This window comes from Sprattus sprattus (assembly GCF_963457725.1).
Source record: "Sprattus sprattus genome assembly, chromosome: 3".
NCBI classification, from domain to species: Eukaryota; Metazoa; Chordata; class Actinopteri; order Clupeiformes; family Clupeidae; genus Sprattus; species Sprattus sprattus.
In genome coordinates, this window is record NC_137922.1 from 57224704 (window position 1) to 57239104 (window position 14401).

Consider the following 14401-nt stretch of genomic DNA (forward strand, 5'->3'; position numbering starts at 1 on the left):
ATACACTCAGCACACACACACACACACACACACCACAACATTCATACAGAGCTGTAACAAATGCTTGAATGCACACACACACACACACACACAAACACACAAACGCAGCACGCGCGAACACACACACGCAAGCACACACCACAACAGTCATACAACAAGATACAACAAATGAACACACACACACACACACACACACACACACACACACACACACACACACACACACACACACACACACACACAGATAACACCTTTGCATGCTAGGCTGAGAGGCTACAGGTCTGGGAATAATGTGATGCCAGCCTCTAGACCAGACCCTCATCTGATTGGGCCCAGAGTCGCTATCTGGCCCACATCTGGGCCAGGGTCGGCTATCCGGCCCACATCTTTTCAATTGCACTGAAGTCTGAGAGGTGCCACCTCAATTTCGTTGCACTTGTGCAATGACAAATAAATATATTCTATTCTATCTGGCCAAATGGCGGCTATCTGGCCCGCCAGGCTGATTTGCAGGCAGTTGTGTGTCTGGCCAGCTATCAAGTAATTCGGCATTCCACTGGCGCAGTCTTAAAGGGACAGCAGCAACCTGTTAGCGCAGCGCTATGGCTGCGCTCGGTCACGACTCACTGGCATGGCGTGCGTGCGTGCGTGCACGCCTGCCTGTGTGTGTGTTTGTGTGTGTGTGTGGGGGGGGGGGGGGGGGGGGGGGTTGATGATGATACACTTACCTGTTGACTCATCCGCGGCGAGGATCCCTTTTCCCGGTGCCACGATCCTCTGAGCGATGTCGCTCAGCTCCTTCTTCTGCTCGGCGTTCAGGAATGGATAAGAGTGCGGCATGGTTGCTTATCTGTGGAGGAGGGGGGGGAGGTGTTAATAAATATTAATACATATTTATGAAGCAGAAAGGACCGCACGGACATTGCGCGATATTCCGGTGCTCGGTGGTGACGCAGAGGGAACGCGGTGTCCCCACACCGAACGCGTCGCTCGCCCGCATCAAGGACCAGTGGCGCAGGACCGTCTAGTCTGCGAGCGTGTTATTATCTAACAGTCCCCCGTGATGGCGTCAGCATCACTAACTGACCCGGACAGTTAGACAGGCAGACAGAAGAACACACACACACAGACGGGGAACAACCACGACGAGGGCTGCTGTGTTTCTGTAATTGGAAACATTTACCGAGCCCTTTAAACGTAGGAGGTCTGATTAACCGTGGCACGCGTGCAGGGAGTGTCTGTCCCCGTGACGGGAGAGATTATCCACGCATAGGTGAGCTCGGGCTCTGTCTCTTCGGATCAGACAAGTTGATAACACCCCGTTAACCGTTAGCTCTAAAACAAGAGGCTTCCCGTAACGATTGAAACACCGGCTACGATTCATTTCCGCGTCTGTCCTTGGCTTCGCATCGAAGTGACCTTGTGCAGTTCGGCGGGTGGTGCCCGGATACAGGAGGAAAAGCGTCATGTTTTATCAAGCACATGATGTGAACATAAATTCATTACCGTTCCCTTTCGCCGTCTCCTCTTCCCATAACATAACACATTTTAATATTTATCACAAAAAGACCAGAGGAGCTGTCTCCGAATAGAAAACGTAAAGAGAGAACTCACTTGATAGTCACAGCGGAGAGCGGAAGAGACGAGCGAGTGAGAGAGAGGAAGAATGTCTGACTGGTGTAATCGGAGGAAATGTACGGCTACTCTGTTCAATCAGACAACGCCAATGACGAGAGGTGTGACCGGGCGACGCAAAAAGAATGAAGTTTTCCCAATATGCGTTGCCAGACTGTTCACCAATGAGAATCAACCCTACCTACACAGCAACCAATAGGATGGGGGTGGATGCTAGTGTGATTTTCGGTGATTGGCCAGTCTCCTTCTGAAGGGCGTGTTCTTGAGGATGACGAGGATGAGGAATAATGCTGGCTTACGTGACAGAGCTCACATGCAGGCTGCATGCGCAGTTAGAGAACGGCGAGAGCCAGAAGTCACGTAGGAAGAGGATGCTGATCGAAGTCATCAACGGACTCTGACAGAACCGGGGGAAAACACACGGGGATGATGCGCAGGCGACTGCGACGGCGCATAACGTTGTTAGCTGAGCAGGACGTCCTACCTGACGTCAGTCACAGATTGTTTTATCAGACCCGAGGCATTGAATTCTTTCCCGCAGCGGCCAAACCCCAAGCCCTGTTTGTGTAGATAGTGTGTGTGTGTGTGTGTGTGTGTGTGTGTGTGTGTGTGTGTGTGTGTGTGTCCGTGTAGATGTCTGTGTACCACTGAGCTAGTTTGCTACCAGGGAAACCGCGCAAGTGATATTTATTCTATAGCCTACTATTTTGTCAAATAGTTGCCTAAACTCTTACAGACACAGTGACACACGAACACACACACGCACACACAGTCCTAACCTGTTTAAGGGGCGGGGCCAGGGTCGGCTTCATTCTGCCTGTGTGATGTTTACGTGCAGAATGGAAGCGCATCCTAAAGCCCCCTGCGCGCATCCCGAGACCCGGTCTAAATATACCCGCCAGAGCCCCGCGCCTACATGCAGTACGGCCATGCATCGCCTTAGTACACACACACACACACACACACACACACACACACACACACACACACACCATCAGAACACACTTCAGCCTCTCGAGACAGGAAGAGAGCGGACACGTACAGGTTAAATAAGGCCTAATTAGTAGTGCTGTCACACTCGTGCAGTCATTAGCTCCGCTCCAGAGGCGCGAGGATGTCAGTCCGACCACAATTAGGGCGTTCTGTGCCCGGTTACTTCACGGTGTAATTACATAATAGGCAGCGTTTTTTAACTGACAACGGAAATCGCATGCAATAGCCTAGCTGCGTCTGCCTATGATATCCACACGCGCCACAAAATAGCAGGAAGACTTGTCATGTGGGCAAAAGCAACTCTCATCCATCAAGACCAAAGCCAGGAAATGAATCGCATCAAGGGCGTAGGTTTGCATAGGGTTGGTAGGGACTAGTCACGACCAAAGTTTGGGAAAGACAAAAAAGTCCCTACCAATATTTTGTTAATTTGAGAAAAAAAATATTTTTCACAATATATTTGCAAACTCATTCGTATTATTATCAATACAATGTTCGTCGCCCAGAAGAGTTAGAAATACATTTCTAAGTTTTCTAATGTGCCCTCGAGCCTGTGAGACAAGATGCTGTCATTTAATTGGCTGAAGTGGCAGAGTCAGAAACAGTACGTGTGAATCCTGAAAGAGTGCTGCTAGTAGTGTGATACGGTAAGCTACTAAATTCGCCAGGAAATAATAACGTCTCATATCAGTATTTCGTTTGGTGTCAGCATTGATATTTTGACCCTTTTGTGCTCTGTTGATAGGGAAAAGCCAACTTAAAAGAAAAGAGATGCCAGAAGTTTTTTCCACCCATTGAGCTATCCATAGAGCTATCAAAAACCCCAGGTCGCTGTTAGTTAGCTAGTCGGAAAATGACCCACATTGCGAAGCTGCTAACCCTAAATCGCCACCCATTGTACAATGGAAACATGTTTTGAATGTTGAAAGTGTGTGGGGCATGTAACTTTTGCTTGCATTACATCTCGTCTTGTTGAAGCCAGAAGGATAAGCTACCCTACCCTGTTTAGAAAATTTTACCCATGAATGTAATCAATCACACTGGCTATTTTGAGAATACATGTTATACTTGAAGGTAGTAAAAAGGTGCAATAAATTGGGATGCCAAAATGTATGTAGCATATAATTCATGAATACATTATTTCATTGCACTGCAATCCAGATGATGTAGGCTTAGTACAGCTCTATAAAACCTGAACCAATACCTACATATTACAAATTAATTTCAGAACAAACAAATGCACTGCATGTACTTCTCATTAGGTAATTTTGTTCATTTAGGCAATATTTTGAAATGCATTCAGGAAACTAAGAAATCAAGTGCAGATGTAGTGCAGGTTGAGGAAGAAGCAGCTGGACCATCAGGGCTTCAGATGAGGTCTTACTCATGATTGGGATATCCAAAAAGGACAACAAAAACATGTGATGTCAAGAAATGTGGAGAAGGTTTAGTTTTTAAAATTTAAACTAAGGGTTTATTATTCTTATTATGTTTAAATCAGTTCCAAGTTCCACAAGTTAGTACACAAATTTAAATATATTCTTATAAAGTTTGCCTGTTAAATATAACATCAACTATTTATTTTTAATTATGGTGGGCAGTCTGCCGGGCATTGTCCCTACCAATGCTGAGACCAAACCTACGCCCTTGAATCGCATCGCTATCATAATATGAGTGATGAGCAGCTCATGATCAATAAAACATAAATAAAATGTATTAAAGTGATAAGCGACGGTCTCTTACCGTTCGTCAGCAGGGTTCGACAGTGGAGAGAAGAGTAGACTGCAGAGGGCTGGGCGTGAGGTGTATCTGGGCGGGATTGCGGTATTTATGCCCAGCGATGAAACACCGCGTTCATGTGGGAGGGTCAACATGGCTACAGGAGAAGGGCACAGCGACATTCAGCAGTACCGTGTGTGTGTGTGTGTGTGTGTGTGTGTGTGTGTGTATATGGGCTGAAACACACCAAACGCGTTTTTATAAACGTATACTATTCAAAATCGCCTTGGCAAAGTGTGTGTGCCCTTCCTGTGCGTGTATGTGTGTGTGTGTGTATTTGTTTATGTGTGTGTGTGTTTGTGTATTTGTTTGCGTGTGTGTGTGTGTATATGTGTATGCGTGTATGTGTGTGCGTGTGTATATACGTATGTGTGTGTGTGTTTGTGTATTTGTTTGCGTGTGTGTGTGTATATGTGTATGTGTGTGCGTGTGTATATATGTGTGTGTGTTTGTGTGTGTGTGTGTATGTGTGCATATGCATGTGTGTCTGAGTGTGTGGGAAACAAGAGTTGCAGGTAAGGCTGGGCGTCTCGGAATCCTCTATAAAGTTCAGAATAAAAGGGAAGACATTCACAGGTGTCAGTGCTGATAGGGTGAGGAACGTAAGCTTGTGTGTGTGTGTGTGTGTGTGTATATGTGTGTATGTGTGTGTGTGTGTGTGTCTGTGTGTGTGTATGTGTGTGTCTGTGTGTGTGTTTGTGTGTGTGTGTATGTGATAGGGTGAGGAACATAAGTGAATATGGTAGAGTTGAAGTTGACCATGACACAGCAGGATGACATCATAAACATGAGACACGTAAACACCGCTTTCCCAGCACACGCACTTACGCACGCACGCACTCGTGCATGCACGCACGTATGCATGCATGCACGCAACCACACACACACACCCACACACACACATACACACACACAATCACAGACAGACGCGATGTGTGTGTGCGTGCCTGTGATGGATGCTTCCTGCAGGATTCCCAGGCACTCAATGGTGTAGTCAACCTCCCTGTGTGTGTGTGTGGCTGTGTTTGTGTGTGTGTGTGTGTGTGTGCGTGTGTGCGTGTGTGTGTGCATGCGTGCGTGTGTGTTAGGACCTTGTGGGTCTGTCTATGACTGTGCCTTCTGTATTGTCTTGTGGGTCTGTCAGGCTGGATGGTGCGCAGCTGATTGGGGCTCAGATCCCATTGGGCGTATAGAAGTCCCGGCCCTTTAAAAGCGGCCGGATTACATCACACGTGGCTTGCTTTGGGGACAGCGCATTTCTTTCTGTCGTCTGCCACACCTCGTTGCTCCAAGGCCCAGCCCTCGCCACTATCATATTATTCCATATTCACTGGAGTGAGAGACCGGGAGAGAGCGCCAGGCTGTTGAGGCCTGATCTCGAGACCTTGTGTTTTTGATTGTTAAGTTATTTTTGAGCCTTAGTTTATTATTCTATTCTTTGTAAAATAACAGCACGGTTGTTTTTATTTGGTTGTCTGCCCGTTTAAAAAAATATTTGTCATGTCCTTAAGCCCCACACAGGGACGTAACAGTGTGTGTGTGTGTGTGTGTGTGTGTGTGATTGCTGCCTCCTGCAGGATAGCCAGGCACTCAATGGTGGAGTCAGCCTCCCTGCCGGATGTTACAAACAAATAGAGGAAATATTTGTTCCCCTGTGGGGTGTGTGTATGTGCGGGTTTGGTGTGTGCGTGCGTGACATACCCCCAATTCTCCGCCCTCACCCTCACCGGGATACCTGCACACACACATGCTCATCTCCGCACACACACACACAAACACACACGGTGACGGAGATAATTACGAAACACTGTTAATTACTTTAGGATATATTAATCAAGTGCCTTGTCTTAATAATTACCTTGTATGAATCATGTGCTTATGTAAGCAGGAACATGGCTTTCCTATGTGTGTGTGTGTGTGTGTGTGTGTAACATAGATTATTAGGAGCCATCTAGTCTGCATCTATACAAGAGCATGTTTAGACCAGAGGTGATAATAAGGGTCGAAGTGTGCTTCTTTCGACCTTGTGTAAAACTTACATCCTTGTAGGACAGGAAGCCACCGACGTCAGACCCACCACTGTGTGTGTGTGTGTGTGTGTGTGTCTCCACGTTGTTATCCCTGCTGACAACGTCTTTTCTCTCTCTCTGAGAGACACATGGTCATCTCCACACACACTCACTCATCTCCGCACACACACACACACACACATGGTCATCTCTACCAAGTGATTAAATGTCAGTTTATCTGTCATCATGTTATATAGTTTAGTTTAACTATTAACAGATGAAACGATTTGAGTGTGAATGTATCTGCATTCATGTTATAAACGTGGTCAGTATCAGTGTCAGCAGATGAAATAATTTGTCCTGCTTTAATCCGCTGTAATCTAGAGGAGAATGCTGAGTCATGGGATTCAGATTACGACATCTGTAGGCCACCATCCCAGTACTCTTTCTCTCACACACACACACACACACACACACACACACACACACACACAGTGGTTGTTTACACACAGCAGAGTGCTGTGGTTGTCAGATGACAGGGGTTTCTTTGGGTGAAAACAGCAGCTGTGTGTGTGTCTCACCTGCTAAAAGACTGTGTGTGTGTGTGTATGTCTTACCTGCTAAAAGACTGAGTGTGTGTGTCTCTCTCACCTGCTAAGAGACTGTGTGTGTGTGTGTGTCTCACCTGCTAAGAGACTGTGTGTGTGTCTCACCTGCTAAAAGACTGTGTGTGTCTGTCTCTCTCTCACCTGCTAAGAGACTGTGTGTGTGTGTATGTCTTACCTGCTAAAAGACTGTGTGTGTGTGTGTCTCACCTGCTAAAAGACTGTGTGTGTGTGTCTCTCTCACCTGCTAAAAGACTGTGTGTGTGTCTCACCTGCTAAAAGACTGTGTGTGTGTGTCTCTCTCACCTCCTAAGAGACTGTGTGTGTGTGTCTCACCTTCTAGACTGAGTGTGTGTGTGTGTCTCGCCTGCTAAAAGACTGTGTGTGTGTCTCTCTCTCACCTGCTAAGAGACTGTGTGTGTGTGTGTCTCACCTGCTAAAAGACTGTGTGTGTGTGTGTGTGTCTCACCTGCTAAAAGACTGTGTGTGTGGCTCACCTGCTAAAAGACGGTGTGTGTGTGTGTCTCACCTGCTAAAAGACTGTGTGTGTGTGTGTGTCTCACCTGCTAAAAGACTGTGTGTGTGTGTGTGTGTGTGTGTAAGAGATTGTAATGTAAATAGAGTCTAGAGTGTCACTGTGGGGACCTGCTACTGATGACAACCAATCACCATCATGTTTATACGGGTGATGTGTTTGTGTGTGTGTGTAGATGGTGTTTCTGTGTGTGTCTAGATGGTGTGTTTGTGTGTTTGTGTAGATGGTGTGTTTTTGTGTGTGTGTGTATGTGTGTGTAGATGGTGTATGTGTGTGTGTGTGTGTGTGTGTGTTTGTGTAGATGGTGTGTGTGTGTGTGTAGGTGGTGTATGTGTGTGTGAGGATGGTGTGTTTGTGCGTGTGTAGATGTTGTGTTTGTGTGTGTAGATGGTGTATGTGTGTGTGTGTGTTTGTGTAGATGTTGTGTGTGTGTGTGTGTAGATGGTGTGTGTGTGTGTGGTGTATGTGTGTGTGTAGATGGTGTGTTTGTGCGTGTGTAGATGTTGTGTTTGTGTGTGTAGATGGTGTATGTGTGTGTGTAGATGGTGTGTTTTTGTGTGTATGTGTGTGTAGATGATGTGTGTGTGTGTGTGTGTGTGTGTGTAGATGGTGTGTGTGTGTGTATGAACACAGGAAGCAAACTACACCAGCAGAGATAGCAAATCCCAGTACTGAGGCCCTGGCAGCTTCACTGTTCCCATCTCGGCCAATCCGCACACAGGGCCTTAGCATGTGGCGATGATGCTAATCCAATTAAACTAATCCATGCTGTGTCCAGGTATGCTGTACTTTTAGAGCGCGCTTCAGGAGAGTGAGGAGAGGTCAGAGCGTTGAGGAGTGTGTGTGTGTGTGTGTGTGAGGTCAGAGCGCTGAGGAGTGTGTGTGTGTGTGTGTGTGAGAGGTCAGAGCGCTGAGGAGTGTGTGTGTGTGAGCGGTCAGACCGCTGAGGAGTGTATGTGTGTGTTTGAGTGTGGTCAGAGCGCTGAGGAGTGTGTGTGTGTGAGAGGTCAGAGCGCTGAGTGTGTGTGTGTGTGTGTGTGTGTGTGAGGTCAGAGCGCTGAGGAGTGTGTGTGTGTGTGTGTGTGTGTGAGAGGTCAGAGCGCTGAGGAGTGTGTGTGTGTGTGTGAGGTCAGATCGCTGAGGTTGTTTGTGAATTACGCTGAACCCTTCATGACCAACAGTTTTAAACACACACACACACACACTGACACCATTGTAACAATTCACAGCTCCTGTACTTTCTTAAACTTCTTAGACCATTGCACTGTTTGTATTGTGTTGTAATGTATATTTTGTGTAAGCACACTGAGAGCCAGTTAACCAAGTCAAATTCCTTGTTTGTGCAAACTTCCTTGGTCAATAAAACCTGATTCTGATTCTATGACACACACACACACACACACACATACACACACTCATGCAATCATGCACATATACACACACACACGTAGGTTTTAATGATTTATAAAAGACTGAGAACAGATTTGAATTTTCTCTACATAAAAAAGCATTAAACACCACAGAAGACTTCACAAAGGCCGTATAAAAATAGAAACAGTCCAGAGAACAGCTGACTGACCCACTCTAGACCCACTGCAGAATCACTCTAGACCCGGAGCAGAACGTCTAGAACAGCAGCAGACCCGCTCTAGACCCGCATCCGACCCACTCTAGACCTGCAGCAGACCCACTCTAGAACCTGAGCAGAACCCACTCTAGAACCTGAGCAGACCCACTCTAGAACCTGAGCAGACCCACTCTAGAACCTGAGCAGACCCACTCTAGAACCACTGTAGAACCGCAGCCGGCACATTCTAGACCAGCAGGCCCGGTCTGCGCTGGATCTCTGGGCTGGAGTCAGCTGGTCAACATGCCCATAGGTGTTGGGATGTGTTTAGGAGAGTGTTGTAGTGTTTGAAAAAAGCCTGAGTGTGTGTGTGTGTGTGTGTGTGTGTGTGTGTGTGTGTGTGTGTGTACTGATGTGTTTGGCTCCACCAGAGCTGAGAGTTCCGATCATCACAGCAGCTGCTGGCGAGGCTGAGCTGGATCCGATGGAAGGTGACTTGCTGGTGGCTGTTGGTGAGGTCAGGGGTCATCTGAAGCGAATGGTGGCGCGATCTGAAGGTCATCTGAAGCGATTGGACACTGATGGTTGGTGGGGGGGTCAGAAGGTCATCTGAAGCGGGTCAGAAGGTCACCAGATGCGGATCAGAAGGTCACCTGAAGTGGGTCAGAAGGTCACCTGAAGCGGATCAGAAGGTCACCTGAAGCGGGTCAGAAGGTCATCTGAAGCCGGTCAGAAGGTCATCTGAAGTTGATCTCGAAGCAGAAGCAGTTGATGTTGTCACACTGTGGCCGCTGACAGGTGCAGTTGAAGTCTACATGCCCACATGGCCACTGCAGGAGAAAGAGAGATAGAGAGACAGAGAGAGGGAGAGAAAGAGTGAGAGAGAGCGAGAGAGAGAAAAAGACAGAGATAGAGAGAGGGACAGATATAGAGAGAGCGAAAGAGTGAGAGAGAGAGAGCGAGAGAGAAAGAGTGAGAGAGAGACAGAGGGAGACGGAGAGAGCACAAACACAGACCTCAAAATACTGCAGTGTTGAGGATGTATAACATACACCGCGTTCCACATTATTATGCAAATTGGATTGAAGGGTCATAAACATTCATTTTTTAGTTTTTCAATTAAAGTCATGGGTAATATTGTGTCTCAGGGCTAATTGAATGATTGAAATCAATCTCAGACACCTGAGATAATTAGTTTGATAGGTGAGCCAAATCAAAAGAAAACTACTTAAGAAGGATGTTCCACATTATTAAGCAAGCTACATGTTTCAGGCAAAATGTGGAAGAAAAAGGATCTCTCTGCTGCTGAAAAGCGGCAAATAGTGCAATACCTTGGTCAAGGTATCACAACATTGGATATTTCCAAAAGAATTGCGCATGATCATTGGACGGGGAAAATATTTGTCACTGATTCACAGCACAGGTGGGTTCGTTCAGACAAAGGCAAGATAAGGAATATTTCTGCCAAACAAATGCGTAGGGTCAAGAGAGCAGCCACTAAAATGCCATTGAATAGCAGCAAACAGGTGTTTGAAGCCGCTGGTGCCTCTGGAGTCCCACGAACTTCAGGATGTAGGATGCTCAAGAGGTTTGCAAGTGTCCTTAAACCTTATTCGGCCAACCCTCAACTCAGCTCACAAGCAAAAAAGGTTGCAGTGGGCTCAGGTCTACATAAAGACTAACTTTCAAACTGTTTTGTTTGCGGATGAGTGCCGTGCAACCCTTGATGGTCCTGATGGATGGAGTAGTGGATGGTTGGTGAATGGCCACCATGTCCCAACAAGGCTAACACGTCAACAAGGAGGTGGCGGAGTCATGTTTTGGGCCGGAATCATGGGGAGAGAGCTGGTAGGCCCCTTCAGGGTCCCCAACGGTGTGAAAATGACCTCGGCAAAGTATGTAGAGTTTCTGACTGACCACTTTCTTCCGTGGTACAAAAAGAAGAGCCGCGCCTTCCATAGCAAAGTCATATTTATGCATGACAATGCACCCCCTCATGCTGCAAAGAATACCTCTGGGGCATTGGCTATAGCAGCCAATGCCCCAGAGGTATTCTTTGCATAAAAGAAGAGAAACTCATGGTGTGGCCCCCATCTTACCCTGACCTTAACCCTATTGAGAACCTTTGGAGCATCATCAAGCAAAAGATCTATGTGGTTGGAAGGCAGTTCACACCCAATCTGGTGCTCTGGGAGGCTATTTGGCATCCTGATAAGACATTGAAGCAGAAAACAATCAAAGAACTCATGAGTTCAATGGATGCCAGAATTGTGAAGTTGATATCAAAGATGGGGTCCTATGTTAACATGTAACTTGACCTGTTAAGATGTTTTTGATTAAAACTTTTTTTGATTTCAGTAAATATGGCCTCCTAATGCTGCAAATTTAACAAATGACAATTTTGAGTTCTTTACAACCTATAAAATATCTTGAAACTCTGAGACTTTGAAACTCTGCATAATAATTTGGAACACTGCATTTTGAGTTTTTTATTTTTTTAAAAAAAATACTGTTATCATTGGGAGGTTTGTTCAATAAAATTTGAATTATACTCTAAAAGTTGATGACTTGAAAATTATACTGACTGTATGTGCATTACTATTAAGGAAAATCTGAGCAAAGTGTAATTTGCGTAATAATGTGGAACGCGGTGTAGATGCGGTCTGTGGTGTGTGTGTTTGTGTGTGTGTGTGTGCGTGTGTGTGCGTGCAACGTGTGTGCATGTGTGTGTGCGTGCGTGTGTGTGTGCATGTGTGTGTGCATGCGTGCATGTGTGTGTGTGTGCGTGTGTGTGTGTGTGTGTGTGTGTGTGTGTGTGCGTGTGCGTGTGTGTGTGTTACTCACAGAGGGAGCTGGACAAGGGGAGCAGGAGAGGTCGGGGCAGGAGAGGTCGGGACAGGAAGGGGCGGGACAGGAAGGGGCGGGGCAAGAGACGTCCAGGCAGGTGCGGAGTGACGGGAGGTTGCAGTCACAGGCCTCGCCACACACCATGCAGTAATCACACAGCGACACACTCCCACAGCAGCTACAGCACTCAGGCTCACACTCCACCTGCAGGCCCAGAGGGTGTGTGTGTGTGTGAGTAAGAGGGTGTGTGTGTGTGTGTGAGCGTGAGTGTTTGTACAAATATAAATATAATGTTCAAATAAGCTGAAATATAATTATTTTATTTGGTATTTCAGATATCCGTTACAAGTATAACTCCCTGTCAGTGTGACCCATAGACATAGAATAGATTGATAATACAAGATAAGATAAGATAATTATTCAATGTCTATGGTGTGACCGAGCAGAAATACCTTGAAGCAGTGTCTGGCCCACAGCGCCACCCCGAGGACAAGCACGTAAGCGCAGACGGCTATGAGCAGCGCCGCGGGGAGGGGGAGGGACAATGCCCACACGGGGATCATCTAGCTTCTAGCGGGAGGAACAGCGAGGTAGCAGGCACGGGGAAACTACACCCACAAACACACACACACAAACACACACACACACACGAAGAGGAAATTGCTGGTGAGGGGGGCTTCTTGGGGGAAACAGTCCTAACACAACAACACTACAACTTCACTGGTCCACGCACTCAGATATCTACTGTAGTCACGGGAGCCTCTACCGACAGCCAACGGTTCATCTGTAAAGCGTCTCTTGTTCAATTGCTGTATAAAAAGTTATTTTTATTATATATAACGCTCTTCCTGGATTAGAGCTGTGTTTTTTTTTCATTCACCAACAGAGTGCGCTGTAGGCCTTTACAGACCAAGAGTAAACAACTCGAATCCAGCGAGCTCCAAACAGCCAGGTAATTCATAGGAGGGTAACGTTAACATAAACAACACAGGTGTAATCAAAGGTTTATTGACTTCATATTTTGGTAACCACTTTTACTTAAAAGTATTAAATAAGATGGCGGAGACCTACAAATAACTTATACAGAGGATAAGACTTGATGTCTATGCTGTCCAAGGTAGGGTAACACTAACATAATTAAAACGCAAAATAAAAGCCCAGTCAGCTGAAAAGACTCACCATTATTTGACGAAGTTGAAGTTTGAAGAAGCCTCGAGTCATCATACGTCATTTTACTATAGTTTCAAGTCGGAGAAATACACATTATTCTCTAGGTTTTAAACAGCACATTATGTGTTTACACTGCTAGAGAATGGATCAAAATCATTTTACATCAACTAACTTGTGCTATCTAGCAAGAAATAGCAAACTAAAGTAAAGTTAGTATCGCTAACTACTAAAGTAAAGTTATGGGTGTAACGTTGATGTCAACATGCAGCGATATTCCCATACACGTTATTAACACAACAGACTTACAGAGAGAACCAACAAGGCTACATTACATTCAAGACAAAATGACACATTTAGTTCTAAAGTTGCGATGCATTCAGATAAATGATTGAACTGAATGTGTTCTAGTGTTGGCCTACTGCTAACTCAGAATTGCTAAAAGCAGACTAGCCTTTCAGTTAGGTTGGGGGCACATTATCCTTCTCCGTGGTGGAACGATATGCTCCCTCGGAAAACTGAAATGTCGAGCCAATGTGTTAGTTACCGCGTTTGGTTTGGTAATCACAGCATCAGAAAATCCGTGAACACTGCGAAGTCTTGATGGCTAAAGTCCCCCCATCTTCATGCACAACGAGTCAGCCAGCGTACAATTGTCATAGCAACCTAACCTACGGCGAGGTCTAAAGGACAAACCTAACAAAAAAACTAATGCGGTTGAGCTTCTCAGCCACTAGTTGGCGTTGTCAGCGAATTACTTAACTTTTTATGCTAACTTAACAATGATTTCTTACTAGGTAATGAGCTTGTGTCAATAATGTGAGACATCTCTCGTAGATTTGCTTTAATATTATGGCTGCATTATAATTTAAATGTATTATCCGTTCCAACTTCTCTCTCTATTCAGTGGGTGGTATTGACTAGTTTTTATATTTAAACGTTTATATTTAATATACTGTATAAATTATCTGTATATTGCCTGGCTCTGACAAGGTTTCTGTGTGTAGCAGATGCCACAGAACAGAACACTCTTGGTCCGTCCCTGACCAAGAAAGACGCTTCACCTCACTTGGTCACTGCGGGAGCTTACAAGCTGCTGGGGTCCTGGAGGAAGGACTGTCCGGGATGGGACAAATCAGAGACTTAAATCACAAACGACCTCAGGCCTGCGTGTGTGTGTGTGTGTGTGTGTGTGTGTGTGTGTGTGTGTGTGTGTGTCCTGTGTCACCTCCATATCCACGTGTGTGTTGCAGTGGTGTTGCTT

General features: G+C 46.0%; 2 protein-coding genes across 2 annotated transcripts in view; both read right to left on the reverse strand.

Moving 5' to 3' along the window:
- aldoaa (aldolase a, fructose-bisphosphate, a) overlaps nt 1-1749 on the reverse strand; it is a 9919-nt gene extending 8170 nt beyond the window's left edge. Inside the window, exons 1-2 of the mRNA XM_080833866.1 lie at nt 1615-1749; nt 729-850 (exon numbers count right to left, since the gene is read on the reverse strand). Of these exons, the coding sequence (XP_080689992.1) occupies nt 729-840 (112 nt within the window). The 5' untranslated portion in view covers nt 841-850; nt 1615-1749. The remainder of the gene's footprint in view (nt 1-728; nt 851-1614) is intronic.
- Nucleotides 1750-9013: 7264 nt separating this feature from the next.
- Nucleotides 9014-13811, reverse strand: LOC308362514 (uncharacterized protein). Its single transcript, XM_080835209.1, has 5 exons — nt 13685-13811; nt 13150-13205; nt 12423-12578; nt 11968-12174; nt 9014-9953 (listed from the first exon to the last, which is right to left on the reverse strand). The coding sequence occupies exons 3-5, from the start codon at nt 12531-12533 to the stop codon at nt 9861-9863; spliced, it is 411 nt and encodes a 136-aa protein (XP_080691335.1). The 5' UTR covers nt 12534-12578; nt 13150-13205; nt 13685-13811; the 3' UTR covers nt 9014-9860.
- Nucleotides 13812-14401: the final 590 nt, after the last annotated feature.

Excerpts from the sequence above, each read along its gene's own strand:
- LOC308362514 (XM_080835209.1), bottom strand. The coding sequence starts at position 12,533 with ATGATCCCCGTGTGGGCATTGTCCCTCCCCCTCCCCGCGGCGCTGCTC. Across the intron at positions 12,175-12,422 it reads GGGCCAGACACTGCTTCAAG|GTGGAGTGTGAGCCTGAGTG; the intron begins GTATTTCTGCTC and ends CTGGGCCTGCAG. Across the intron at positions 9,954-11,967 it reads CCCCTTGTCCAGCTCCCTCT|TGGCCATGTGGGCATGTAGA; the intron begins GTGAGTAACACA and ends TTTCTCCTGCAG.